We start from the raw sequence: 27,473 nt of genomic DNA, 5'->3' as shown, positions 1-27,473 counted from the left end.
CCGAGAAAGGTGTAGCTGAGCAATTGACTGGACATCTTAACAGTAGTCCTTTCACACTACACCCCATGCAATTTGGCTTCCGAGCCAATCATTCCACTGAGACCGCAAATTGTTTCCTTGTGGAAAATATTAAATCAAAAATGGAGGCATTGTTGGAGCAATCTTCTTAGATCTTAAGAAAGCTTTTGATACAGTCAATCATCAAGTACTCATTCACAAAATGTCTTATTTTAATTTCTCACCCAGTGCTATAGACTGGATGAGCTCCTATCTGTCAGAGAGTTCAATGTGTAAGGGTAAGTGGTGAGACATCACTACCCCTGAGGAAGGAACTGGGTGTACCCCAGGGATCTATCCTGGGCCCAATTGTATTCAGCCTTTATATAAATGACTTGCCATCAGTGTGCACTGGATGTGAGGTGCAAATGTACGCTGATGACACTGCCATTTATGTCCATGAAAAAACCAAGGCACAAGCTGCTGCCAAACTAAGTGATGCAATGGTTCATGTAAATCAATGGCTTACTGACTCCCAGCTATATCTAAATGTTAAGAAGACAGTCTGTATGTTTTTTAGCAAGACCAACACTATCACACTGTGAACCCAAGGTCTATGTGTCTGGGGAGGTCATTCAAACAGTTACACATTTTAAATATCTAGGCATTATCCTTGACACTACTCTATCCTTCAAAAAACAAGTGAGAAAGGTAATGCAAATAACTAAATACAATCTAGCAAACTTTAGATATATAAGGAACTGTTTGACAACACCTGTAGCAAAACTATATGACTGCCATGATCATTCCCCACCTAACATGTATGACCAGCTGGACCCAGGTGAATAGCACAACATTAAGGCCTATCCTATCACTTCACAAACAAGCTCTCAAAGTTTTGGACAGAAAGCCTAAGCTATTCCACCATTGCAAAATCCTGGACAAACATAACCTGCTCAGCTGGGGAAATCTTTTAAAACACACTGATGCATGTCTCATTTTTAAGATTATAAACGGCAAGGCACCCCCACCACTCAGAACCACAAGGTCTGCCCTAAGAGGGGACTGTGTAGTCCCTCTTAGGTCCAGTTCCTTTGGTAAACACTGTTTCTCTGTGAGGGCATCAACACTCTGGAACACACTACGGATACAGATAAGGAATAACACCTCCTATCATACATTTAACCACTATCTTAAGAACTGGCTTTTAAGCAATCAAAAATGTGAACAATTTTAACTGTATCATAGTATGATAGTATTTCATCTGTTTGCATGTTCCTATTTATTGTTGTACTGCTGTTGTATTATTTTTAATTATGTTTTTATTTCTCTAGTCTTGTTGTGGTTATTTAACATCTTGCCAAGGACAACAGTTGAAAATTAGCCTGCTGGCTAATACTGGCACAATTACAGCAATGTGGATTAATGTGCACTGTCATTTAAATAAACAAACAAACAAACAAACGAGCACTAATCAATATCAATGAAATAATGACGCCATTGGCTCTTGAAGAGGAAAATGTTGATGCCCAGTTTTTGTGGCCATCATCCATTCACTTCCTGCCGCTTTTACACCCACAATCATATATGCTTCATGAGTCAGTCATTAGGACTATTAAAAGTTATTTCCTAACGAGCAAACACAGAAATCCCACTAGAAGTCTATGACGCACGTCCACCACACTCATAGCATAATATTATGAGGCTTTTGCCGTTTTTATTTAGCAGATTTATGTTTTGCACATCAATGCCATTGGTTCTAGTGTGTGATTTTGGGATAATGTTCAGCCCTTACCCTGGGGTTTTCAGTTTGTGTGTGTGTGTGTGTGTGTGTGTGTGTGTGTGTGTGTGTGTGTGTGTGTGTGTGTGTGTGTGTGTGTGTGTGTGTGTGTGTGTGTGTGTGTGTGTGTGTGTGTGTGTGTGTGTGTGTGTGTGTGTGTGTGTGTGTGTGTGGTGTGTGTGTGTGTGTGTGTGTGTGTGTGTGTGTGTGTGTGTGTGTGTGTGTGTGTGTGTGTGTGTGTGTGGTGTGTGTGTGTGTGTGTGTGTGTGTGTGTGTGTGTGTGTGTGTGTGTGTGTGTGTGTCTAGCTAACCCCACAGCCTGTAGCCTGGTCATCACATCACCCTGCTTTGAAGCTGACACTGGTCTGCTCCTGCTGCTGTGCTTTAGCAATCCTCCAGCGGTGAAGAGTTAAACAAGTGCATGGTATATGGTGCTGGCCTCAATGTGTCACCACAGGCGCTGACAGCATCAATGAAACGTCCACTGGATGAAATGGAAAGTTCAACTGGCTGCCACCAGTGAGTCGTGTTATGGATTAATGGGATTAAACTGCCGCCTCCAATTGCTTTCACTGCATGGTGCATAAAGTCAATCAAATAGTCCTGAGTCTAACAATGACACCCCTGTGGATGTATGCCCACTCTGCTAAATGATATTGGTTGAATCAATATTGTGTGAGAGAAAGACTCATAGCTCCATGCGATTTTTCTCAAGTTCTTACACAGGCTTTTGGAAACCAAATAAAACAGTTATACTATAAACATTAAGCTCTAGCAGAAGATGTGTATCTTGTTATGCTCAATTAGTGCACACTTAAAATTGTCTGTGACACGTGGTCCACATAAATCACAGTGCGCTGATTGGACTTCCCGCGCAGACCCCCCGCTGGGTACGTGCAGGTTAAATGAGGGGAGTCTTTGTTTGCACGCCCGCCACGGCATGGTCATTGGAGATGGCGCGTGGAAATCACAGAGAGGAGGAGAAAGGAGGATAGATCTGTGGAGAGCGGAGCCGTGTGCCAGTCTGAGGGCATCTCCGTGATATTTACCACTGAGCCTCCTCGGCACACACAGCGCCGGCTGCGTCGTACTTGGTCGAATTGTAAGGGCATCAAAAATGGAACGGGAAGACACTTTGTTCCTCGGTTTTTGCAGATGCTATTGAATACAACACAAGGACTCCAGGGCGGTGTAATGGTTTGACATGTTTTGTCATCATGTCTTACGTTGGCGCACGAGTCTGTGATGCCAAGCAGCAAGCCAGAAGCACTCGAAGAGGATGAAGACTTTAATGTAAGTAGTTTTATGAAACGTTATTTGAACGACAATTAAGTGAAATCTTCTCACCAGGGAGGAGGCGTGGCACCATTGGGTGTCTGATCAGCTGTCCTTGGCATACGGATGACTTTTGCGCGGACACAAATGAAGAGAAGACTCCATGTGACATTATATAAAGGTCACGAATGAAAACCACATGGTTAAACGAACTCCTCTCGATTTTATGTAGCAGACTTTACGTGCGTTTTGGAATTTGGAGAGGCATCCAGGCGCGATCCATGTTTTGTTTAGGACACACAGGTACCGGCGGTACCTGCGGGACTTAAAGCACAGTTGGGACTTGAAGGCAGCGTTGGGCTGTGGGCCAGTGATGCCGGACACATTCACACTCATAAAGAACCGGACAGAGCCACGGCTGGGGCAGCTGGAGCGCGCACTGGACACGGACGAGAGCGCTCGCCCCGCCTGGGTCATAGCAATCCTGGCCAGCGTCTTGATCTTCACCACGGTGGTGGACGTGCTGGGAAATCTGCTAGTTATCATATCCGTGTTCAGGAACCGCAAACTGAGGAACTCTGGTAAGAAATGTTCCTCCTTGGTGTTGTATTTACAAAGGTGATTATATATCACAGTCACTAACAATCACTCACATTTTTTAATGCAAGGCGTTGTGTATTTGTGCCTGTTGTACGACTTTTGTTGTGGCAGTAATCATTTGCATTACTAATGAATGTCTCTTATAAATTCTATAGTGAATGTGTTTTACATGTAGCTGGCATTTTTGCACATTTCATGTTTTAAGCCACCTTGGAGCTTGCTTTCCCCCAAAATATCACTTCAATCAGTGAACTCCAATATCAAAAACCAGTCCATAGTAAATTATTGCATCTTACTTATACTGCTTTTACAATAATAAAAAAACAAAACACATTTAACTGACACCATGCAGTAGTTTAAACCAAATGCCTTATTCTGGTTAGTTTGCTTGCAACTTTAATGCTATAGCTCCCAGTTTATGACATTATCCAGAACACCAATTCCTGCTGATCTGTACCACATATCTGCTGAAAGCCACAGTAATTCCGGATAGGGGTTTAACCCCTGCAGTGCGCTGATTGACAGATTATTATCTTCACAGCTCATATGCCACTATAGTGACTTGTTTGACACACTGCACTGCTGTAGCAGATCTATGTGTCTCTTTCTCTTCTGCTGTTTAAAGTTCAAAGACTATCTCCTGTTTGATGTGTAAGAGCAGTTGAATGAGCCCAGGTGAGTCCTTCAGAAAAGCTTGTCATAGTGTTGGAATTACCCAGGAGGCCTTATGCGGCTGCTGTGAAGTATGCCAAATCATACTATTTCCTATGGGTATAATTGCACCCTTGAGCTTGTTATTCAACTCTTTTCTGATGATAATGAACGCCTTCAAAAATATACTGAATTATGCATAGTTTTTATGTTGTTGATATGCTCTGTTTACCACCTAACTTGCCCCGCTTCAATCAGAATATACTGATAGTTGTTCTTTACTAAGAAAGATAATGAAACAAGTATCTCACCCTAATGGGATTATTAATATGTTTTGGATGAAATTGTTTAACATCAAATGTGAGTATCCTCCTGACCATTTTATTTGCTCTTTATTGGGCAAGGTAATATGCATTTATATTTTGTAGAATTCAACCAGTACTATTTTTTCATTAGTCAATGGGCAAGATACCTGGAGGAGTAACACAAAAACACAATTTTATGAAACAACATTTTCAATGTTCTCTCTTATTTAAACTTTGTGTTTGCCTTGGACTTATTCATTTAAATGGAACAAGAATTACTCCTACACGGTACTCTAGCATTGATGAGCATTGAATCCTTTGTCAACTAAGTTTGCAAGGACATTTATTTAGTAAAGCTCTTTACTAAGCTAAGAAGTTTTCAAGTTCACAGATTTAGAAATGAAGAGGATCATTTCTAGGGTGATTTTATTTGTGTGAGGCTTAACCGTCAAATCCATTTTTAATCATTATCTTATTGAACTAAACCACTTTATACAAACAATATTTTACAAACTTACCCTTCACCTTCAGATACTCTTCACCATTATTCAAAGTATTAAAGGTGGGGTAGGTAAGTTTGAGAAACCGGCTCGAGATACACTTTTTGTTATATTCCATGGAATGCTCTTAACATCCCGATAGCAATGAATATCTTAAGTGCTTTGACAAAAAATCCATACAAAAACGTCATCTGTGGAAGCCGTGGTTCTGTGCACACATTTATCTCGTGCCCTCATTGGTCATGTGCGCGTTCGTGTGTGTTGGAGGAGGGGCTCTGTAAGGAAGTGGCAGATTCTTCCCGGCTGTGTATTTTCAAATTCTAGCGCACTCGAGCTGGTTTCTCCAAAATTACCTACCCCACCTTTAAGCAACACGTGTTTGGTATTTGGTAAAAAACACACTTCCTTTGTGCTCATAAAGTACTTTTAGCAATGTTACATACTCTATAAAAAAAGAGCAAACAAATCATCACTGGTCTTTCATAGTAAGTCATATAGTGAACAGAATATTTGCCACAAAAACAGAACTGCAGTACTTCAATAAAAAACAGAACAATATACCTCCTCACAGGTTATTTTCTAATGGGTGAATTGGTGGGCATCCTGTTGGTGCTGTGTGTCGGGCCAGAGCTTTTTGTCAACTTTTATATCTGAGAGAATACAAAACATAAAGGATTAATATTTACTAGTGATGGCTCTAACGATGAGAATCAACTCATCCGTTTTGATCAGTAACCCGTGTACACCCCAAGTGGTTATATAGCATGTGTAGACATTTGTATTAAACGTTTGATGAGTAATATTCATTATTATGAACAAGACATTCAAATCTGTATTGTTTTGAAAATAAATATTCTCATAGAAGAATTGAGCCAAAGCAAATGACACACACTTCCAAAATTAGATTTCAAAAATATCGCTTATTAGCACAGTATAAAAAAAGATACAGTAACTATGGCCACCATGAAAAGCTGTGTGGACTTGGTACCTCTTTAAAGTTAGCAAGAAACACAGCGGCTTTCTCATTAATATACACATGCATTTCCAAACATTTGGACTACCTATGTTGCAAATGTATTATCTTTTCGATTTACATACGGCATCTATTGCATATCTGTCCGTCCTGGGAGAGGGATCCCTCCTCTGTTGCTCTCCCTGAGGTTTCTCCCATGTTCCCCTTTAAACTGTGGGTTTTCTTCGGAAGTTTTTCCTTGTACGATGTGAAGGTCTAAGGACAGAGGGTGTCGTATTGTTATACTGATATTCTGTACAAACTGTGAAGACCACTGAGACAAATGTAACATTTGTGATATTGGGCTATATAAATAAACATTGATTGATTGATTGATAATATAACACACAGAACCTACTGAAAATGTCACTGAGCTATACGTTATTAAACTCAACCATACCAATAACTGAGAATAACCAGTGAGTGGACTTTTTCAGTAGCCAAATGCAAACGGCTTTTACATTAATCAAACAAAATAGATCGTCCCCCTTCTTGAATGAATATGAGAGAGATGACTAAGAGATGTCTTGTAACCATGAGCATGTATTTAACATCTCTATGACTCCTACTATATGTTCCTACAACCTTTCAAATATAAGACATGCAGCCTGGGAGTACATCCATACAAAAAATATTATTAAGAGTGCAAAAAGCCATGTAGCCCCAGGCTGATTGAAACAAGGAGTGTGGGAGTTTTTGTCCCACGTAAATCTCACACAACACACACTGGTATCCTATAAAAAACTCTGGAAAATATTGTGTTCTGGACTGTAATCACGTTCTCCCTTTGGAAAAAAAGGCTCATCTGTCCACAGGGCCTGTTTCAAGTGCCACTCGAGCTATTAAGAGGAAGCGCTTGAGGCTTGGCTGTTAGAGCAAAGGGTAATCATTCGGATTTCTGCACAATTAGGATCATGACAACACTTAAAGGTGGGGTAGGTAAGTTTCAGAAACCGGCTCGAGTGCACTAAAATTTGAAAGTACACAGCCGAAAAGAATCGGCCCCTTCCTTCAGACTTCCTTACAGAGCACCTCCTCCAACACACATGAACGCGCACATGATGTCAGCAGACTGGTGAAAGTGGCCGCCTGTTGCTGGCGAGTCATTGAAGTACTGCTGCAATGCACGCCCAATGAGGGCACGAGATACATTTGTGCGTGCACGAGATGGAAGGCTGACAGACAAGGCGGCAATCTAATCCGTTTAGCCGGGCCGGCTAAACGGATTGGTTGTACTTTTTACAGTATTACGGCTTCCACAGATGACATTTTTTAATGGATTTTTTGTCAAAGCACTTAAGATATTCATTGCTATCGGATGTTAAGAGCATTCCATGGAATATAACAAAAAGTGTATCTCGAGCCGGTTTCTCAAACTTACCTACCCCACCTTTAAGAGCGGATCAGTACATTGTACATTGCAGGACACATAGCACACCTGTCAATCTCATCCACAATTTGAATAATTTCCAACACCGGATATATTTTACAGCTTGTTTTTTTTCTAGGTTTCCTATAGCCTACCTCACTAGACAGAGTGCTTTAAAAAACATTTTCAGTGGAGGTTTTGCCACTCACATGGTGCATTTCTTTCATCATTCTCAGCTACTTATAATACCAGTATATGATAAACTGATCAAAACGGTGTTGCCCACGTAAGGAGCTACATTGTCATTGCACAATTTCTTTCGTTTTCCTCTTTTGTCTTTTCAAAAACCTCAATGTTTCCGTAGAAGGCCTGCCTCTTTCATCAGGCGTGATCGTGTATGAGAAATGTTGTGCTCTTGACACACCGTCACACACTCACGCATGCATGTATTCATTAGAAATTAGAGCTACTTGTCCGTTGATTGAGCCATTTGTTGTGTTTAAGAAAAGCTTTGATTCACACACAAACACAAAGGGCATTCAGGAACATGCAGTACAGTTCATCTACACATCTCATTTGAATGTCTTGTGGAATTTGTTTGTGAGAGTGTGTGCAAGGTGTCTTATACAATTGTGAGGGGCAGAGGTGTATGTCTCCTGAGATGTGTTGTTCAAGGTGTGTAGGTGTTGAGAACTTTCAAAGAGAGGATCACACATTACACCGACTCACTTCACAGAGAATTTATTTAAAACACATATTTGCCTCTTCATTCCCTTTAGCTACGTTTCTCTAAGGCTCTCTGCCTCTGCAAACACAATGCCTGAAATAGTCCTTAGGTAGGTTTGAGGGTAAAGACTCTGCCTCTATCCATGGTGCTGCAACCTGGAAACCTAAGTGCTCTCAATCTACTTCCTTATCTGTGCCCGTGATCTTTCGGGAACGTCATGACTTGTAATCCAAAAACTGTTCAAATTCCAAATGTGTTTCTGGCAAGTAATAATAATAATAATAACTTTAATTGATATAGCGCCTTTCATCAACCCAAGGTCGCTTAACAAAGAAACACATAAGGACAAGACATAAAACAGGGGGCAGAAATGGAAGTGTTACATTGCAGGGGGGGGGGGGGAAGAATGAGTTAATGTTGGAAGGCTTTGTTGAACAGGTGAGTTTTCAGGGTTGATTTGAAGATGTTCAGAGATGGGGCGTTACGGATTTCAGCAGGGAGGGAGTTCCAGAGGGTGGGAGGGCAGCGACACTGAAGGCACGGTCCCCGAAGGTGCGGAGGCGTGAATGGGGAATGGAGAGCAGGCCGGAGTCTGAGGATCGAAGGGTGCGGGACGGGATGTAAGGGTGGAGGAGATCTGTGAGGTACTGAGGGGAGAGGGTTTTTAGAGTACAGCTCAAATCGTGAAAATGATTTGAGCATTTTTCTCCCGATATGTGAACTTTGCCAATTCAGTGTCGAACAGTAATGTTATACTGCAGCCTTTGTTTACTTTTGGGTCATTATCGTATGAATAGCATGTAGATCTTTTTTACAGCCAAACATACTGTTGGCTGCATCTCAAAATCCAAAGCTCCATCCAAGAAGTAGTTTTGTTTTCCCCAGAGAGCCTATTAGTGAAGCTTTGACTTGAGGTTATTTTGTCAGAGAACAGTTGCACAGTTGTGTTGGAGTGAAGCCTGATCACTAGAGCCCAGCTGAGCAGGATTGGCAGCAGATACGCTGCGGCAACAGCTTCACATCCAGCACGCTGCGCTCTGCAGAGTCTGAACTCCCAAGGACGCGAGCTCTACCTGCCAGCATCAGTATGGAAAAATACCTCCAGTCTGTCTGACTCTCTCCTTGGCACTGAAACATTCAAATCCAGTCTCTCTCCAAATCTTTTTGCATCTTAAGCGTCCTCAGTGACAACTACTTCTATAATGGCCCCCTCCTCGCTCTCTACGCCTCTCATACCACACCCAATCTTCAACTTGACCTAAACTACACACGTTAAGTTTTGTGATTCCAAATGTAACCAGTGGAGAGGACAATGGCCTTTTGGCCCCCATTGCTTGGATAACCAACGTAACTTCATTTTGAGTTGTAGTGTCGGTTGTTGTTCTGTGAGGGTTGGCCCCTGGTAAATATATTCAATTCAATACATTAACCTCAAAAGTTTGCAAACTCGTAGACAGAGAAAGTATGTTGATTTGAACGGACATCTTCGACCTCCTAATGTATTGAACAGTTCCTCTACATTTGAAAACTTTACATTCTCGGCATACCGTGGCTCTGACACATTAATCCAGAGTTCCTCCTAATGAAAAGGGAAAGGAGGATTTCTGTGTCTCATTTTGACAGGACATAGAACAGACAATGCGTGGGATCCATTTTGCCCACACTGCATTCCTGTCTATACTGATTATTGTTAGGAAATGCTGCTTTAAGCACCTGGCTTCTTACAGATGTATCATGCAGTGTATTAAAGTTATACTTATTTTTGTTACATTACATTACATGTCACTTGTTAGACACTTTTATCCAAAGCGACTTACATACTCAGTACTGCAATCCCCACTGGAGCAATTTGGCGTGAAGTGTCTCAGGGACACAACGACATGCTGACTGCAGTGGGGTTCGAACCTGTACCTGAACCTGCACCACACGCCTCCCAGACACAATAACAAAATGTTTGATAAATGCCAGCTGGAACTGAGCCTTGCTGAGCTAAACCAACCTTATCTTAACATCGTCCTATATCAGATTATATTACGCTGATCTTTTAAAAATAAAGTTTCTCTTGCAACTATTTCTTGCTTTTGTTTTAAAATACGGATACAAAAAACAACATTGACATTCAAATCTTTCAAAAAGACATAGATGGTTTAACGAGAGACTTGATTCACTTGACTTGTAATTGCATTCTCGTAGTTTGAATACTCATGGTGCTACTTAAGGATATTTACTTTTACAAATTGAATTGAGTAGCACTTTAGCAAAAGTTGAACATGCAGTAATGGGAATCATAAACGATCCGGGTAATGCTAATGGTAAGTGAGACTTTCTTTGGGCAATTCATTGTGTAGTATCTCCTCCTTGAGTTATAATACATACTGCAATATACATACGAGGATAAGAATGATGAAGTCGACCAAACTGAAAACCATCCAAACAACATCAAATATGCACAAGTTAAATGACAACAGACAAAACAAGGTTTGTGGTGCATTTTTGATATGAAGCACATTCTAGCCACGGTCTCAATGTTAGGAAAGGTGTTGAATTACTTACTTGCTACACTAGTATATTTTGGCCAAGTTAAAATTTCAAAACCTCATGAATGTTAATATTCCGCTCATCCTTTTTTAAAACATAGTTATGCCCTTCGTTTCCACTCTGACGTGTAGAGAAGCCTTGAATCCTGATTCCTGATATGCTTGTTTCATGGTTTCTGCGATAATGAATGCTCCCAGCATATTTCTTCTTGCCTCACAAGCACTTTTGTGTTTGATTATATTTCATTAAAAGCAAAGCAGGAGATCAAACAGCTGAACAGGTCAAGGTGTTGAGGAGCTGTCTCAGGTTTTCTGCTGCACACCCAACAGACTGCTAAAAGCAAAGCAAATACTCTCCTGGATCTTTCTTATGTGCGTAACAGAGAGAGAGGTAGAGATCATAGAACTGGCTAAATGGATATGGGAGAGTGTTAAGCTGTAGCTCAGAAAGAAAAGAGGGAAGAGATTAGACACAGGGGCTTTGTTGCTGGTTTGATTTGAAATTATCTATTTTCTTGATATTGAATCATTTGGAATCAAGCATGGAAATTGCTTTTGATATCCCATTATACAACCCATTGCGATGAACATTAGCCTCGGTCTGGTTTAATCATGTAGCTTGATGCAGGTTCTATAGGGGAGCTTCCCACTGATCTATGAGGCCTTTTCTGCATGTAATTAGACTTCTTCTCATATAATTGTGTCATTAACTTGTTTTAATGTTGTTTGTCTTGCTCACTGTGTATTTAGAAAGAAGTTGAATAAGTCCTCTGAGACTCCACTTCAGCCTGAGCTGTGCCCAGACACCGTCCTCTATATTTGGGTGAGCCGTGACGGTTATTCTCTTGAACACAGACAGTTGGATGAAGCAGGAGGAGCTGAGACCAGCTCCCAGGAGAAAGGGGAGAGAAAGGGGAGTAATAAGGAAGGTTTGTAAACTTCAAAAGCAAAACAATAGAATAAGAACAAAGGCTCTAAAGTAGAGAAAGACAGTCCAGCTTTTAGACAGGAGAGGAAAATATCCTCGCTACGAAATGTAGGAGTGATTCTGTTTCATAAAGGGAGGAGGCACAGCCGAGACAATGTAGGAACTATACTGTCAAGTGTCATCACAGTCACCGAGTTGTTATCAGTACGTTAGTGCTGAGATGGGGGATGACTCAATAGCACAAGTTTGCACATATGCACACACACACACACACACACACACACACACACACACACACACACACACACACACACACACACACACACACACACACACACACACACACAGCAACTGACAGAACCATTTTCTTTAAACTCAGCAACCAAGACAGATTGACCCATTTCATCTGCAAAGTAACTGATTAGCATTTTCATTGTTTTACGAGTATTCAAATCCCACAAAGCTAGCTGTTTGTTCCTATATCCATAATGGATGCGTTGCGATCATTTTTAAGTGCATTATGTAAGTTTCTCAACCCTCAGGCAGCCGTGGGTGAAGACGTGGAATACGCAAGGGGTTTGCTGCAGGAGAAAGGAGGTGAAATACAGAAGACGTGAGAAATGAAGGGCAATCTAGGATGGGAATAGGATATGGGAGGGAGTTGTCACTGAGATGTGCAGAACTGCAGACGACCCAGCAAACAAGACAGAAAAACAAAATGTGTGTCTAAGTCATGACGCAGCCAGAGCCAGCGGAGCAGGATGGAAGCTACCCCCTTATCTCCTCTTGGATGCAACCCTACAGAAATATAGATGCAGACTAAAGGTTTAGTGGCCAAATGTGAAGAGTGTGATGCATCTGGAGCTTTATTTAATTTTGTTATGTTTAAATGTAACTGCAGTGGGCTGGGAATTATCTGGTTTTGGTTCAAATGGGTAATGTTGAACTGAAACGGGATCACAGCACAACTGATACCATATAATTAATCATCATAGAAGCCAAAGAAATCGTAGTGAAATGCACTTGGAAATGTTTTTAATTTCCATCAAACTTCATAAGCACAAGATTGAGAGCCGCACTTGGATGTGTTAAAAGTCAAAAGATGAAAAGTGTTACATTTTCCTTCAACTAGTTTTCTCATATAAACCTTGAAGTCATGATACAGTATGCTACAGCAGTTCATCTCATTAGGGCTGAGCATATTAGTCCGTTTAAGAAAAACACGGAGTAAAGAAAGATGTGAAAAGGGGCCCATCATGCTTCTTGATTTGAAAGAAATCCTTGATTAGACGCGTAATCAGATCGTATTGATTTTGACTCGTGAATGAATATACTACTCTTTTCAAACTCAGCTTGAAGATGCTCCAGAGACCAAGTTCAACATTGACATTTTCCCTACATAGATACAATGTCCCCCTACTTTAACGTATGAGTGTTACATTTTAATATTAAAATGTATTCAACTATCATGAAATTGGGAAAGGCTCATCAGAAAGCTCTAAGGGACTTCACTAAAACACACATTTTGAATTAGCAGAAGGGGTATTTGTAAGTAAGTTGAATCTCTGTCCTGATTATTGCAGCCCTGTATAACTTAAGCACTGAAATGCTTTGCAACCAAAATGCCAAGTGTTATGATCAAACAGAATGCCTAGAGAAATGTAAACCCTTCAAAGGCTGCAGTCAGTCCACCGGACATAATTACCTCCACCAAGGAGGGTATGTTTTCGTTTGGTGTTTTCGTTTGTCAGCAGGATTGCGGAAAAACTACTGGCCTGGTATTTCATGGAATTTGTTGGAGAAATACTGTTGTCTCCACTTTATGGGTTGTTTTAATGCACTGCTACTATGTGTGACTCTGCACTGTGTACGACCTTGCAGCTGCCTCTTCTTCTGAGGCAGGGCATTTCAGGTTGTTGATATTTATGAGAAGACACATACTTGTTGTCTCCTAAATATCAAATTTCTATGGGAAGTACGTGACTCTTTCCAGAAGACGTCGCAGATGACCCTGACACCTTTCCGACACCCGCGGATGATATTAGCGCCACCTCGATTTACAACTTTGTTGTTATCTCCGTGTTTTGGACTAAGCCTGATGTCTTTTGTGATTTAACTCTGCTCCTTCTTGCAAGAATAAATTAGAACCTGATTATTGATTCTCAACCTGGTGTCAAGTGATATTTTCCTTACAGAATTTAACATAAGGATGACGCCTTGTTCAAGGAAAAAAACTGTTTTTCAACAAATGCAAATCACTAGCGGATAAACAAATCCTTTCGTCTCTTTCGTCACCATTCCCACATAGAGCATGCGAGGTCTGATCCTTATGGCCCTTCTTGGTATGACGTGAAAAAACCAGCCAACCATTTTACATTGTGAAAGAGGTTGTGCCTAACCATCAGCTGTTGGTGGGTCCATATTCAATATTGGAAATAGTCCCTTCTCGAAAAGTGCATTGTGTGTTTTCCAGATGTTCCCTGTTATACTGACGAGCTAAAACAGCTTTCTGATTTAATAATCTGCTTTGCTTCACAGTTCAGCGTGCTCTTCAAAGGTCAATCTGCTTCGGCTAACCAGACTTAATGTCTGTCTAATGCATTCATTCAAAAAACTAGTGAAGACAAAGTAACGTGTACATGTAACAAATCACGCATAGTGCAACATATTCTACAGAATCTACTGCGCGGATAGGCCTCTTTTCCACAGCATGGCAACCAGTTTCTGTTCTAAATGGCCTCGATTAGACGTTGAATTAATGCAAATACCACAGACAGACAGAGATGCATCTGCTGTGAAACGTCTCTGCGAGCATGTGCCAGCAGACGGAGCAGAAGGCATTATAAATGTGAGAAGTGGAGGGGAAATCAACGAGGGCCGGTGTTGTGCATCCATAATGTTGGGGGGGAGGATATGGAGGGTTTTGCTGCCTGAGGCAAAGCATCTACAAAGTGCATTCCTAATGTTATCGTCCTGAAGTGAGTTCATCTTCACCTTGAACAAAAGCTCAACAATAGCTTCATCAATTTGTGATGCTCACACAATGTTCTGGTTTGAAAGACAGCTGGATTTACAGCCTTGCAAAATATAAATAGATTTATGTTATCTCTTTTTTACTTGCTTCACCTATTTAGAAAACCGGCAAGATAAAATGTTTGTCTGTGATAAACAACAGTAGCCTAACCATATTCAAATTGTACTCACCAGGGAATCATTTTGTCATCTTCTTGTGATAAATGTTAACATTACTTCCCCGTATGTAATAGGCTTTCAGACAGAGGGGGATATTGCAAACAGCTCTAGCTGCGAGACCTGTTGTTTAAGAAGATAACATTACAGACTGGAGAAAACAAGAACAGAAAATCGCCATAATGTAAAAAAGCACAGTAAATTGCTTTTTCTCCATTTAAGCATACACACATTATTACAAACTTTTTTGTAGTGAAAGTTTCCCCATTCAAAATGTAATTTTCTGTCGGGTAAAGCATTTATTTTCACACTCCCTACATCACGACTAGTCTGCTGATTTTCCAAGAAATATCCTCCGCCCAGCAGCTAAGCATTTCAATTACACCCAGAAGACGTCAGCTGCCGGCAGGAACACGTGTACTATATGTGCACCTCTGCATGTTAGGGAGACAGGAAGCTTCATCACCTCTAATAGAAAAGCAAGTTTGTAGAAATCTGGCAGTAAAGGGTTACTGACTGACCTGAGCATTGTTGTGCCGAGTTGATTCTCATGCACTCACACCCGAGGTCAGGTAAGATTAATGAGTGCATCACTAATGTGGCATGCATTAAAGAAACACATTCAGAGACTGGAAAACATGACATCAACCATTCATGGTGCCTTCTAAAGATGTGAAGCATAAAGGGAAGTTGAAAAAGCAAGAAAACTAAGTGAGGATATGATTCACAGATTGATTGATACACTTTAGATAACAGGAAGTGGAAAACATTACTCAGTTAGTAACGCTTTCCATCATTTCTCACAACTGTTTATGAATAATTTGGATGCTGGTTTTTTTGTTTGGGGAAAAAAACATTAAAACATTAACATTTTAAACCTTATTTCCATGTTTTTGTCAAAGTAGTGATGAGTAGGCCTACACAGTGAAGGTTTGTGTGTGCTTATGGTGCCACAGCAACTTCGCATGAAAAGGAGGAAGTTGTTTATCAACTATTTTTCCAGCCATATTCTCCAGGAGACATTTTCAGTTTATATGATGTATTGCGTTCAGATTTATTCTTAGACTTTCTTGTTGTTTTCTCGTTGCAGCTATTAAAAAGTAACTCGTATATCAAGTATATTTGCGTTGGGGGAATTTGTACATGATTCCTCCAATTTCCCCCACAAAGTTTTACCATACCATATTTCAGCAACCTTTTGTGTGGTTTTACTGTATAGTCCTCGATTTGTCTGCTTCACACTTACTGCTCTCCTACTGTTGGTTATAAATACCCCGCCCAGCAGAAGGATGTAGATGCTGCTGCAGCCCACAGTGGGATAGCAAAGCCTGGCTGGTGAGCGTCATCACCTTCAGCCAAGATGAACTGCTGGGCACCAACATGCAGAGCTGACTGGCAGTATTGTGCAGTAAATTACTCTTCGGCTTTGGGTTTCACTCAGGTCTTTCTTTTAACTAAAACGCTGACACCAGCAGAGAATTGGAAATGCCGGAAATGTATGACAACAGGAGGTCGTAACCTTCCTCAAAGATAAACTTAAATAAATAAACCAGTGCCAAGTGTAACAAAAGTAATGAGGAAAACTTTGCCATCGGATTGGGAGTTTGTTTTTATAGAACAACTGCCATGTGTGATAAGTGCTAATAAGCCCCTGTTAGCATGCTAACATGCTCAGCTAAGATGGTAAACATGGCACTTGGAATGCCAGGACAGGCTTGAGATCCACATTAGTTACAAAATGTCCTAATAACTTTCAGATCTTTTTAGAGATCATTCATTTTACATGCAGCCTTGACAAACACAAAGGTATTGAAGAGTACTATAGTACAGTTTTAGTTTAGGAGTTGCGGATATATAAAAATATCCCTAAGCATCAATACAAGGATGTATTATTCTAACAGCATATTACATACTCGTTGTGAGGGAAACTTCTGAAGCAATTGGAAACAGAGACACGAGGAGAGCTGGAGCTTTGATGGCAAACACTGACGGTTTATTTGGAGCTTCGGCCGGAGAATTCACACGACATGTCATGAACCACGAGTTGACACAGGTTGAGATGCCACAATCAATTCTGAGGGGTCTCCTCTCTGGTAGGAGGGTTTAACTAGTTTGCTGAGGGTACTCAACATTCTTCAATAGAGAGTCTAAACAGCTGAGGACACTCAATCAACTTTAGTTGTCGGTTATGGCTCGGGTCATCTACACCCCGAGAAGGATGTGTTCCAGGTGTCCCACAACAAAAACTATCTCTGGCCGAGAGTTACCCGGTCATAAACTGGTAACAACAACAAAATGCTAGGGCAGCCCCTCCTTAAGGGAGATAGCAGCTGTCCAAGGCTGGGCCTCTGCGTCAGAGGGCGAAGGAGCACATGCAGGGTAAATTATTCCCTGACACTCGTCATATCCATATGTGAAGGTTTTTCACCCTCCACATTAACACAACATACATTGCAGTCCTTGTATCACCAGCTGCTTGTTAACATGCATGGGGAGAAGTTATTTTAATCTCTGGCTCATTAATCGAATCTGAATTGGAAATGAACTTTCAAACATCAAGTCTTTGAAACTACTAAAGTGTCTTGGTTGATTGTTCTGATCAATATCAAACTTGAACTTCCATGCAGCCTCTGAACTGCTGGATTTCTCAGATGTTTTCTGATTATCCCGAGATCTCTCCTGCTCAATCTCTGTCTTTCCTTCCATCTCTTTAAAGGTGTCCTCATTCAGTTCAGTAATCACAAGTCAGGGGCTGACACCAGTGAATATTGTCATCATACATAACCTCACCTTAATCTCAAATTCCCCCATGGTGGAAGTACCATGCAGATTTGCTTTTGAGAAATCCACCTCTGCAATGTGTGCTACCACAACAACAAAAAAGCACATTTTGAAAATATTCAACACTTTTTTTTGTGAATCATTTTGCTTTTGGTTTTCTGGAATTCTTTGACATGTATTGTCACATGCTAGGCTCAAAGTGTTGTTACATAACAAGCTTGAGCTCTCTCATTAAACCAATTTCTTTTTGTTGTTTTGACAAATGATGAGAAATCATTTGGCAGTGCCCATTTTTGTGAGATGTTCACATGGACTCTGGCTCACAGCACATTCACAAAGCCTGACATAACATGCATTATGTATCACATTCAGCAACAACACTGAATAGTTATTTTTCCATCTCTATATCAAAGTTCATTCATGTTGTTCCTGACAAACCCGTTTTTTCAGAACAAAGCTTGTATGCTGTATAGTAAATTGCAAATGATACCTTTACCTGAAATCACAACTCTGCCTTTAAAAACATTAATTACAAACAGCATTGAGCTTTAAATACAAATGAGTCCATCTATACTTAGTCTAGGACTAAGGACATACATAAGTATGGTACTAGTAATAAGTATGGTACTTATGTGGAGCAATTATCATATTCAATCCTGATAGTGCTGTCTAGAAATGTTTGAGCAACCATAATCTGGTCAGAAGTCCACCCACGGAAACAGCCCTTATTGATTAGACCCTTTTTTTTAAAAAATCGATATTACTGTAAAGCTACTTTGCTTGGAATTATTACAGTACAGGCCATTTTGCACAAGGACAAATTTAGTTGGACACTTGGGAAGTGAGTGCTGACTCTGAATACATACGTCAAATTCTCTTCTCTGAAAAGAAAGACAAAATAAATAAAAGTAAGCCGAGTTAAAGGTTATTTTCCTTGGCAACCCATTCAGAATCACGATGCATGGTCATGACACATAAAACATATTTTTTGGGAAGGTTAGAGGTTTCTGTGTGTGGAATAAAAACACCAGCCTTAAATCCTTCACTCATCCTTCCACCTGACAACATTTTAAATCACTTTATGTTGCCATTCCACCAATGTTGTCCATATGCTGACATCTCTACTTGGATATGAACGCTGACTCTTCTTATTGTAATTTCAAACTAACTTTTTTTCCATGGAGCAATTAATCATAACTGCAGTAAAAAAAAAGAAGCATTTTGACTTAATGATCCCAAAACTTACTTTCTCATGACATGCTGTCATGTTATCATCGTCATAATGTGATACTAAAACTTTAGTCTGCTCTATTTGTCACTTACGGTAATGTTTACACCATGTACATTTGCATTCATTCTTTCCTGATTTTGACCTTGCTCTATTTATGAAGTATTATATCAAATCTGTTTTCAAAGTATGCTGTTCTAATGATTATTACATAAATATAGAATCCAGAATCATAACAAAGTTCCCTCAGTTATAGAGGAAATAGCCTGTTTTCCAGATCATTATGGTGATGCATCAAATTCGTCATGCTATTACCATGCTATTTTTTACGTGGCAAAACAAATGAGCGTACGATTTTAAAAGAAGATTTTCTGGTCTACCACAATTTCCAATTCACATGTATCGCTGCAAGGTGAAAAGCAATTGTTCTGACATATTTGTGAAATATCCCAGAGGACTGTACTAAACAAATGACTGTCTGTGCCAAAAAGAGTCCATTCAGCCCCTCAAACAGATAACATTTTGAATAATGTATGAACAGTAACACTTAGTGGCATAGTTTGTATATGAGCACACACACACACACACTCCTGCACAGGCTGGGGCATCACATTTGGAATAAATGGTATTCAGATGAATGTGGGATCAGTATGTTAGCATTAGTAGTACATACCGATGCATACACAAACTAGAATATGAGTGACTTTGATAAGCTAGTTTTAGTATAGACACACAGCATAAAGAGCAGAAACATAACCCTTAATGAATAAAGCTTTAGAAAGCAGTTTAGTGTTCTGAGTACAGAGGGCAAACTTATAATATATTTGCATACTTAGATTTGTATAAAACTTTGCATGAACTGTCGCAAAAACGTCTTCAACATTTAAAATTTACTTGGACTGAATTAATTCGGGCACCTAGTTAGGATGCCACCTGGGCGCCTCCCTAGGGAGGTGTTCCAGGCACGTCCAGCTGGGAAGAGACCAAGGGGTAGACCTAGGACCAGGTGGAGGGATTATATCTCTTCGCTGGCCTGGGAGCGCCTTGGGATCCCCCAGTCAGAGCTGGTTGATGTCGCCAGGGAAAAGAAAGTTTGGGGCACTCTGCTGGAACTGCTACCCCCGCGACCCGACCACGGATAAGCGGGAGAAGATGGATGGATGGATGGAATTAAGACATTTCTAGTATTTTTTTTACGATGCAAAAGGTAACTGCGTTATTTCTTTATTCTTTTTTTGAATATACTGCTGATCCATGTTTGATGTTTTTGAGCTGGTTAGGATTCCAGCACCCACTTCCAGATAAACTAAGACGGTCAAATTAAAATACTTGTCACATACTTTCTGGTTTTAATGAAAATGTTACCCAAGGGATGTTTTTCTTATCAATTAGCTCACCCAAAATTGATTGTATCCTCTACACATAGAAATAATTGAATAGGGGCTTAGAATATATTGGAATATGATGATGAGTAAGGCATGAATTTGTATGCAAAAAGGACATGTCTAGTTCTTTATTTATGTGGATTTTGAGGATTACATTCATCAAAGAATCAGAAGTATATTTTTTTGTTTCACTTGTTTATATGCCACTATTGTGTTCCTTCAAATGTCAGTCCCAGATCAATATGATGCCATCTCAACATCACAGCTGTCTTTGTGTGGATGTTACAAGATTTCTGGCTATTGAAGAAACACTTTTCCAACAGTTCTGTGATGTTTACCTCCTTGGCAGCTTCTTTTTTTGGTCTTGAAAAAGCACTCAGACACTTTAAATGTTGGAAAGCACTGAGGGCTATATTTGTCCTTGCTCCAGCAAAAAAAAGTGTGAGCTTATGAGAGGGAAGTTTAACTCACTGTTCAGTATTCGCCTGAGGAAATAGTTAGAGCATATAAACACAGCACTTCTGTGGACTTGTTTTAATGTGGTAGTGATGCAGAACACTTTTAATGTTATTTTCGTTAAAGTAGTAGCCAGTCATGCTGCAAATTCAATGTCCGACTGGCAGCATAGCCTGACCATTCACCTTGCAGTCTCAGTCAGTGTCTGGTCTCTTTTTATTCCATGAGAAAAACCTCTGAAAACACGTTGGAAATAGCATAGAATAGAAAAGAAAAAAGCAGGATCATTACGGTGCGAGGAAGGGCGGTTTGTGTGTCAAGCCATTCCATATAAAACTTCTTAAGGAATCTCAAGAGCAGCTGAGTGAATACTAAAGACCTGACAGTGGAGGGAAGGTTTGTCTCTTTTCTCCTTGGGGGGTCAGATACATTTGACCAGGCAGTCTGCAGGGCGAGAAAGCTGCTGGCATGCTGGGAAACGGCCCTGATATATAGTAGTGATGACAACATAGTTTATTGCCTTACCTACAAAGCTATTTGATCTTGTCTTCTGTCATCAGTTCATTCTCTCTTATCTTCTTCTGCGAACGATCCTCTGCCAACCATTAACCCCCTTTTTTCTTTCCACCATTTTTCCTAATTCTCTATTTCCTGTCGACAGCTTTGTTCATTCATGTCTGCAGATTGATTCAACCAATGCCTCCCTTTTGCCTTTGTGTCACGTTCTTCCCTCTTAACAGAATGCAGAAATGATCAGAAATGACAGCTTTATTATAAAAAAATCGAGGCTGTTAATTGGCCATATCATGTCTTGTGGGGATTGTATTAATAACCCTTCTAAAATTAGATCGGCTCCCAACTTGTCTTTGAAGGACGAGTCTTTCGACGTGAAACTGCAGATTTGATTCACATATGAGACCACTTTTCCCTCCACATAACTACTTTCTGGATTTAGTCCCCATTATTGCCATTATTCGTTTACCATCTTTTTTGTACAGGCCCTGTCCCTTCACTGAACACACATTTACAGTAAATGCTTACTAGGCGAAATTGCCTTTGTCCTTTCCCAGGAAAGACATTTTAAAATAAAAAGGCAAATTAGAGGAACCATTTTTCTCAATCTCTGCCCATGGTGAAAGTGTCACAATCTTAAGGAGAACCCAAATGCAGCACTCGAGAAACCAAGGAGAATTGGTAATACACTTTATGGAGATTCCACTGGATCTGAGGAATACCAACCGAGCAGTTTAACGCACCGGAGGACAGCGGGCAGAAGGTGAGTCAGGGAGAGGCAGAGAGTCAGGGAGTAAGCGAGGCGGTCAGCGTAGATACAGGCAGGGTCGGATAACAGGCCAGACAGGATAGTCGAGGGACAGGCAGGATCAGGGAACAGGCAGATCGAGGACAAGCAGGGTCGGAACCGGGTGGGCAATCTGGTATCAAACGCGGGAAAGACAAGCATGAGGCAAAGTACAATCTGGCAAAGAGTGTGTGTAAGGTGCAGGTTTAAATACTGGCAGAAGCTAATGGGTGCAGAAGACCTAACGAGTGGATGTGGAAAACAGGTGAGACAGGTGAATGGAAAACTACTGGTGAATGATGGAGCAGACTATGACAGAAAGGGTTACTGAGATGGATCTAAAATGGTTTATTACAGCAATCTGTATGCCTTTGACAAACAAGATTTGATTTTGTTCTTATTTCGATATTTAATCATCTTGTGAATTACCTTAAAAAGAGCTATGCAAACTTCAGTCTCTAGGGAATATCCAATCTCCTTGTTAAGCAAAAACATTCGGTAAAAACTTCCGGCAGTGCAAAAAATACTGCTTACCATGCATGTTTGTAAATTTCCTTTTTTGATTGGTGTAGCCAAATAAGTTGCTTCTGCAAAATAAAAAAATGTAACGCCTCAGTGTGTATATGCTTTCATCTGGAAATTCAAAACATGCAAGGTCTCCAAGCAGCTGCTTGTCCAAATTACACCCCACTCACAGGGGCTGCTGGGTAAATTAAATTGTAGTGTAATCTAACTATACTTTCCATTGCTCTACACTCAAGATAACAAGATATTTAATTGAATCTAATCTGCATGTAACTAGTGATCATCATAATAATCTGTGTTTTAGTGAACAGATGGTTGAAATATTCTCACAGGTCTACATCTATCTGCCCTCCACACACTCCAAACTCTGGTTTGCTGCTCTGTCAAATGTGCGCTGCTCTCTATAAAGCTGATGGTGGAGAAAATGAAGCAAACCGCTTTAGCTCTTTCTCACACACACACACACACACACACACACACACACACACACACACACACACAACACACACACACACACACACACACACACACACACACACACACAGACACACAGATTTTCTGGGTCCGTGCCAGAGGAAAGCATGTGTGGCAATGTCAGTTTATCCAGTCCTCAGGCATTACCAGCTGTAGCTCCCTCCAGTTAATGACACGAGGCTGAGATCTTGTTTCAAATATGGGGTTTGAATATTTTCGTAGTTAAACGATATATTCCAACCCGTGAGAACTGGGTTAAAACACAGACAAATACAAAAGGTGAGCAACAAACACATATGTAATATATGCATGCTAACCCACACGATCCGGTTTCGCTATGAGTGGTCGCATTTTCGAGAGCTCCCGCTTTGGAGGTTATTCCTCACGCAAGCCGGTTGCTGTAACGGACAAAGACAAATATCTGCAAGCTGACGACATTGTGCATTTAAGCAACAAAAATGGACTACATATTTTTCATCTGAACACTAACAGCCTGAGACACAAACTGGCTGAACTCAGGCAGCTATTCATGAACGGTAAGGCAAGCATATTATACTTTTCTGAGACCAAATTGGACAATTCCATTACAGATTCAGAGATTGAAATTGAAGATTATCTTGTAGTGAGAAGGGACAGGAACGTGAATGGAGGTGGTGTCTGCATGTACATACATAAAGACACCAATTTCAAAAACCGTACTGACCTGCATCATGAAAATATTGAATCTGTGTGGGTTGAAATTCTTTTTGACAATGCTAAATCTGTAATAGTCGGGACAATCTATAGACCACCGGAACAGAGTGACTTTTATGATACATTAGATGGGTGTTTGGCTGATGTGGGGGATGTAGAGACAATTATTATTGGAGACTGGAACACGGATATGCAACGTAAAGACACGTCCGTCTTCAAGTCCTTCAGTAGGATTTGTGATCTGCACGGCTTCAGCCAGCTAATCACCCAACCCACCCGGGTATGTGAAACAACACAAACTACCATTGATCTCATTCTGACCTCTGACAAGTCCAGGATCTCCAGTAAAGGGGTTATAGCATGTGGTTTAAGTGATCATTATATGATATTCTGTACCCGCAAAAAGCTAAAACAAAGGGCCGGCATACTGACCGCCATGAAAACCAGAGACAAAAGATGCTCTGAATTTCATAAAAGTCAGTCAATGCTTTCCAAAAGCACGAGCAGTGAACTCCAGGCCCACGTGACTGAACTCAAAATGGAAAGAAACAGACTAAGAAATGACGTAAGCTCCATGATCAAAACTGCCAAAAAGAATTTCATCAATATCAAAACTGAGGAAAACAAAAATAAACCCCGTGAACTTTGGAAATTACTCAATAACCAGCTTGGCTGCAGTAAAAAACTCAAAACGAGATTTTCTAACTTAAACATAAAGACAGATAACAGGCTCATCACAGACAAACTGGATGTGGCCAAGTACTTGAACATTTTTTTCACAAACATAGCCACAACTCTTGTAAATAAATTATCCTCCCAGTCAGGGCTTTTTGGAGTAGATCACATCATGACCTACTACAAAAACCTAGGGGTACGCAAAGATGATTTCAGTCTAGCAAGGGTAACAACAGCAGAGGTACTCATTAAACTGAGCGCCCTCCAACCTAACAAGGCCACTGGCCACGACAATATCCCCTCCAAATTCCTCAGAGACACAGCAACCGCCATCTCACCAGTCATAGCTCACATAATTAACCTCTCCATAAAACAGGGAAAAGTACCCAAAGACTTCAAAATTGCAATAGTAACCCCCCTGCACAAAAAGGGCAGCAAATTGGACCCAGGCAACTACCGCCCTGTTTCTATACTTACCTCCATCTCGAAAGTCATGGAAAAAATAGTATATGAACAGGTCGAAAAGTACCTCGCGGAAAATAAACTAATCTATGAATTTCAATCTGGCTTTAGAACATCCCACTCCACTGACACATGCCTTCTTTATTTGAGCGACCACATCAAACAAGAGGTGGACGAGGGCAAGTACTGCGGCATGGTGATGCTGGACCTACAAAAGGCTTACGACACTGTCAATCACCCCATTCTGATTGACAAGCTAAAAGCAATTGGTTTTGATAAACTATCGGTGAGCTGGATGCGGTCCTACCTGGAGGGGAGAGAACAGATGGTGGAGGTAAACGGTACTCTGTCCCCCCCCCTCCCAGTAAGCTGTGGTGTTCCACAAGGAAGCATATTAGGTCCGTTACTGTTCCTAATTTATGTAAATGACATGTCATCAGCATGTGACTGCAACTTGTTCCTGTTCGCGGACGACTCAGCCCTGCTGGTCTCTGACAGGAACAGATTGCAGGTTGAAAAAACCCTCAGCTCCGAGCTCGGCAGAATCTGCACCTGGCTCGCCGATAATAAATTATCATTACACCTGGGTAAAACAGAGTCCATTCTCTTCGGTTCGAAACATAATCTCAGCAAATCCGACGACTTCTCAGTTGCAGTGGGTGACATTATTGTCACAAGTAAGAAGGAAATTACATACCTAGGATCTATTCTTGAGGCAAAACCTCTCCTGTGACAAAACGGCATCCAATGTAATAAAAAAAGTCAATCAAAGAACTAGATTCCTATACCGGATCTCCTCTCTGGTAAACAAAAACACCCTGAAAACTCTGGCAGGAGCACTCATTCAAGGGTACTATGACTATGCTTGCACGTCATGGTACCATAGCACCTCCAAGGCGCTAAAAATTCAAACATCGCAAAATAAACTGGTCAGACTACTGCTTGACCTTTCATCTAGAACCCACCTCACCTCTGCCCACTTTGACAACCTAGGATGGCTTAGAGTAGACGACAGAGTACAGCTACTTGCAATGGGCCTGGTCTACAAGATCCACTACACCTCTATGGTACCCATGTACATGTCAAAATACTTCCCAAAGGTCAAGGAATACCATGATCATAACACCAGAGGGAGCTCCACAAATCATGTGAAACCCAGATTTGGCACAAAAAAGGGGGAATACACGTTTCGCAATTATGCCACATCAAGGTGGAACGCTCTTCCCACAACTGTAAAGGAAAGTAAAACTATACTTACCTTCAAAACCTCTCTTAAAGAGCACCTTCGGGGGAGAGCATTGCAAAATTGGCCCCGGTAATGGTACAAATCTCAACCTGTAGTACAATGGACAGCTTCCCCCCCCATCTATGTATATACTCGCATTTTAGACTCTGTTACTAACTGTATATCTGTAGACTTGGTATGTCTTAAATGTCCGGTTAGGATGCATTAGAACGAAATCTAAAATGAAAATTGTAAATAAGCAATCTGTATGTAAAAAACCACCTGTATGTAAATTGTAAATAAGCCATCTGTATGTCAAATATGTCTTATATGTCTTAAATGACATGATGAATTGGAAATGGGGGACCCTGATGTAAACAAGACGAAAGTCTTTCTCTGGTCTGCATCCCCTTAACAATTGTATGTTTTGAGCTGTACTGTACCCAATATACAAGCTGTTAATAAACTTTTCAATCAATCAAACCAAAATACAATGTGGGACAATTGAACAACAGAAAATGAACACAGTTACACCAGCACGGTCAGAAAAGTGATCAACAGAAAGGATTTCTCTTTACACTTTTGTCACCATATGCGTGTTTTTACAACCGAAAAACAGTCCTAATACATGTCCATCAGTTCCTTAGTAGAAATAACACACTAACAAATGATTTACTTGTAAACTTTACGTTGCTTGTTACACCATTACACACAATTAACATTATGTTGACTATATTTTCTACTCATGACTTCCACTCTCATCAATAAACCTAATGGCAAAAGTACCCCTCCATGTATTTCTCTGTTAAACAATGCTTAGCGAAACAATGAAACAAATAAAGTTTGCTAAAGCTGATAGGTGATTTGGTTTTGAATTATGCATGAAAAGGCTTGCAACAGCTGTGCAGCTATACAAGAGTTTATGGAACGTTGTTGTGTGTCACATGTTTTGTGATGCTATGGCAGCGCAGTGGAATATTTTAGAAAAGTGGTGATTGCCACCCAAAAATAAAATATTGCTCTCACAGCAGGGTGATAATTGTCTGAATATTGTAATGCTTGTGTAAGGCAAGCTGAAATAACAACATTCCAAATATGCTGCACTCTTTGATGTGTTAGAGGTGACTTAGTTAGAATCAAATTATCATACATATCAGAAAACTTGTATTGGCACTCATCTGTGATTGCTTGATTTAAAATGCCTTTGTGGAAACAAGTTTGGAGGGTTTTTATGACTAACTTTCTATGAGAAGTTGATTAAAAAACTTCAGAAACTGTCGAGTTTATACAAAAATAATTAAAAGAAGCTCCTTCCTACATGTATGTTCATTAACTTTCTTTGCATGATGGATGATTCAAGTTCCGCTTTCTAATTTCAACCAAATGCAATAACAGATTA

The 27,473-nt window shown here is 40.5% G+C and overlaps 1 protein-coding gene across 1 annotated transcript in view; it reads left to right on the top strand.

Annotated features, from left to right (window-relative positions):
* Positions 1–2,693: 2,693 nt before the first annotated feature.
* Positions 2,694–27,473, top strand: part of mtnr1bb (melatonin receptor 1Bb) — a 41,258-nt gene continuing 16,478 nt past the window's right edge. Inside the window, exon 1 of the mRNA XM_034201947.1 lies at positions 2,694–3,633. Coding sequence (XP_034057838.1) covers positions 3,426–3,633 — 208 coding nt within the window. The 5' untranslated portion in view covers positions 2,694–3,425. The remainder of the gene's footprint in view (positions 3,634–27,473) is intronic.

The sequence above is a fragment of the Gymnodraco acuticeps genome, unplaced genomic scaffold, assembly GCF_902827175.1.
Source record: "Gymnodraco acuticeps unplaced genomic scaffold, fGymAcu1.1, whole genome shotgun sequence".
NCBI lineage: Eukaryota > Metazoa > Chordata > Actinopteri > Perciformes > Bathydraconidae > Gymnodraco > Gymnodraco acuticeps.
Note: the sequence above shows the minus strand (reverse complement) of the source record. Positions and strands in the feature narration are given on the sequence as shown.